The sequence below is a fragment of the Pteropus alecto genome, unplaced genomic scaffold, assembly GCF_000325575.1.
Source record: "Pteropus alecto unplaced genomic scaffold, ASM32557v1 scaffold5, whole genome shotgun sequence".
NCBI classification, from domain to species: Eukaryota; Metazoa; Chordata; class Mammalia; order Chiroptera; family Pteropodidae; genus Pteropus; species Pteropus alecto.
In genome coordinates this window covers 18,836,169-18,838,035 of record NW_006441953.1, presented here as the reverse complement: position 1 = coordinate 18,838,035, position 1,867 = coordinate 18,836,169, and the positions used below count along the sequence as shown (strand labels likewise).

The 1,867-nt window shown below is 31.4% G+C and overlaps 1 protein-coding gene across 1 annotated transcript in view; it reads right to left on the bottom strand.

Moving 5' to 3' along the window:
- The window catches only part of CCDC149 (coiled-coil domain containing 149), a 66,604-nt gene that overhangs the window by 16,890 nt on the left and 47,847 nt on the right, over positions 1-1,867 (bottom strand). Inside the window, exon 10 of the mRNA XM_025051830.1 lies at positions 784-860. Within this exon, the coding sequence (XP_024907598.1) occupies positions 784-860 (77 nt within the window). The remainder of the gene's footprint in view (positions 1-783; positions 861-1,867) is intronic.

The following is a 1,867-nucleotide window of genomic DNA, read 5'->3' as shown; positions in this document are numbered from 1 at the left end:
GAACTTCTACTTTCTGGAGACTGTAAAGAAAGAGGGAATACTTCACGGTGGTCTTGTGAAGTGGGTGTCTGACCGACAAACAAGATAAATATAGCTAATTAAAGGGAAACATCAGTGTGTCCCCACACCTGTACACAATTGTGAAAAAAACTCTCCACAGGAAACTTTGATTTTCAAGCTACATAAAAAAAAAAAAAAAGTAGGGATGGGGGAAGAGAGGAGAAAGAGGTTGTAAAGTGCATTTGTTTTTTCTTATTTTTATTTTTAGGATGGACAATTAAATTGAACAAATCTTTATATATTCTTACATTCATTTTTAGAACTGATAATTAAATGGAACAAATCTTTATAAGATACCTATATGTAACAAAAATGAAATAATTTACTATATTTACAAAATTTTTAAAAAACATGTTTCAGAATTTAGTTTAGCAAAACATTCATTTTTAGAACTGATAGTTAAATGGAACAAATCTTTATAAGATACCTATATGTAACAAAAATGAAATAATTTACTATATTTACAAAATTTTTAAAAAAACAATTTCAGAATTTAGTTTAGCAAAACTTCATAGTTACGTAGATGATAATCTGCACATTTACTGTATTTTTTCTGATTTCCTCCCAAAATGACAGTTTCTAAGTTTAAAACACTTGTAGATTTCTCGGCAACAATCTTCCAAAAAAAGAACATTGAAGAGGTAGAATATTTGCAAATTATGTGAGCGCTTCTTTAAAAAAAAAAATAAAAAAGGAAAACAATTTTCATGAAATTCTGCTTACCTGGAAGACTCCACAAACCAGAAACTTCCAGGGTTCTTAATTTTTTCTCTAGTTCAGCCACCCGATTCCCTAGGATTCTGGAAAAGGGGAGAAAATGGGAGCAGACGGATTAATGAGAAACCCACTAGTGCCCTCGTAGAGAGAAAATGTTTTGAGATTTAAGATATACACTAAAAACGGAGTCTGTGTATGTATGTGTGTGTGTGTGTGTGTGTGTGTGTGTGTGTGCGTGTGTGTGTGTGTGTGAAGCATATATAAAACACATATACTCTATCAAAAATACATATGAAAATATATAGTGAACAATTTTTTAAAAAACTAAATGTTTTTCAAGTGAGTCCTCTCCCACAAAAGTAGACCCCCTGGGAAACTAAACAATTACTCCACCATTATCCAAATGTCTTACAGAATTTCTATTTGGGAATTGCTAAAATTGACAATTAATTTTGAATATCCTTAGTAGTATCACATCTTGATTCCTCGAGGGTGGATCTGAGTTTTGGAAACAACCAGTTCAACAAATAAGGTAAGTGAACATACCTGGTAATGTTCCTACAAGTCAATAAAATAATAAAATCTGCCTTCTTAGACCTAGCCTGTATCTTTTTGATGTCTAATTCTTGCTTGATATCTAGCATAATGCCTGGTAGATGATCAAAAATGTATTTGATTAAATAAATGCTTTTCTCTTCTCATGTATGGTAATTATCAATGGAGAGAATTTTTAAAAAGAGACATTTCAAAAGAACTCTCAGTAATTGCAAAATCACTAGAATAATGATACATACTGCTTTCCAAGTTGACCATTCTGACTCATTGATATATATGTTCCGGAACGATTTATTTGAAAAGATTATACTGTTAACCTGAGTCGACCTTTGTCAATCTGCATGCAAAGACAGAAGTGTGGGCATATACTTCCTCTCCTTTATTCTACGCAAAATTAAATATATAGGGAAATGATTTGATAATCATCTAAAATTTCAATCATTTTCCATTGGCCTAGAAATTGAAAAACCAGTCTTTATATTATTTGGGAGATTTTCTTGGCACTGCTGTGCTAAAATGATACGGAAATTATCCT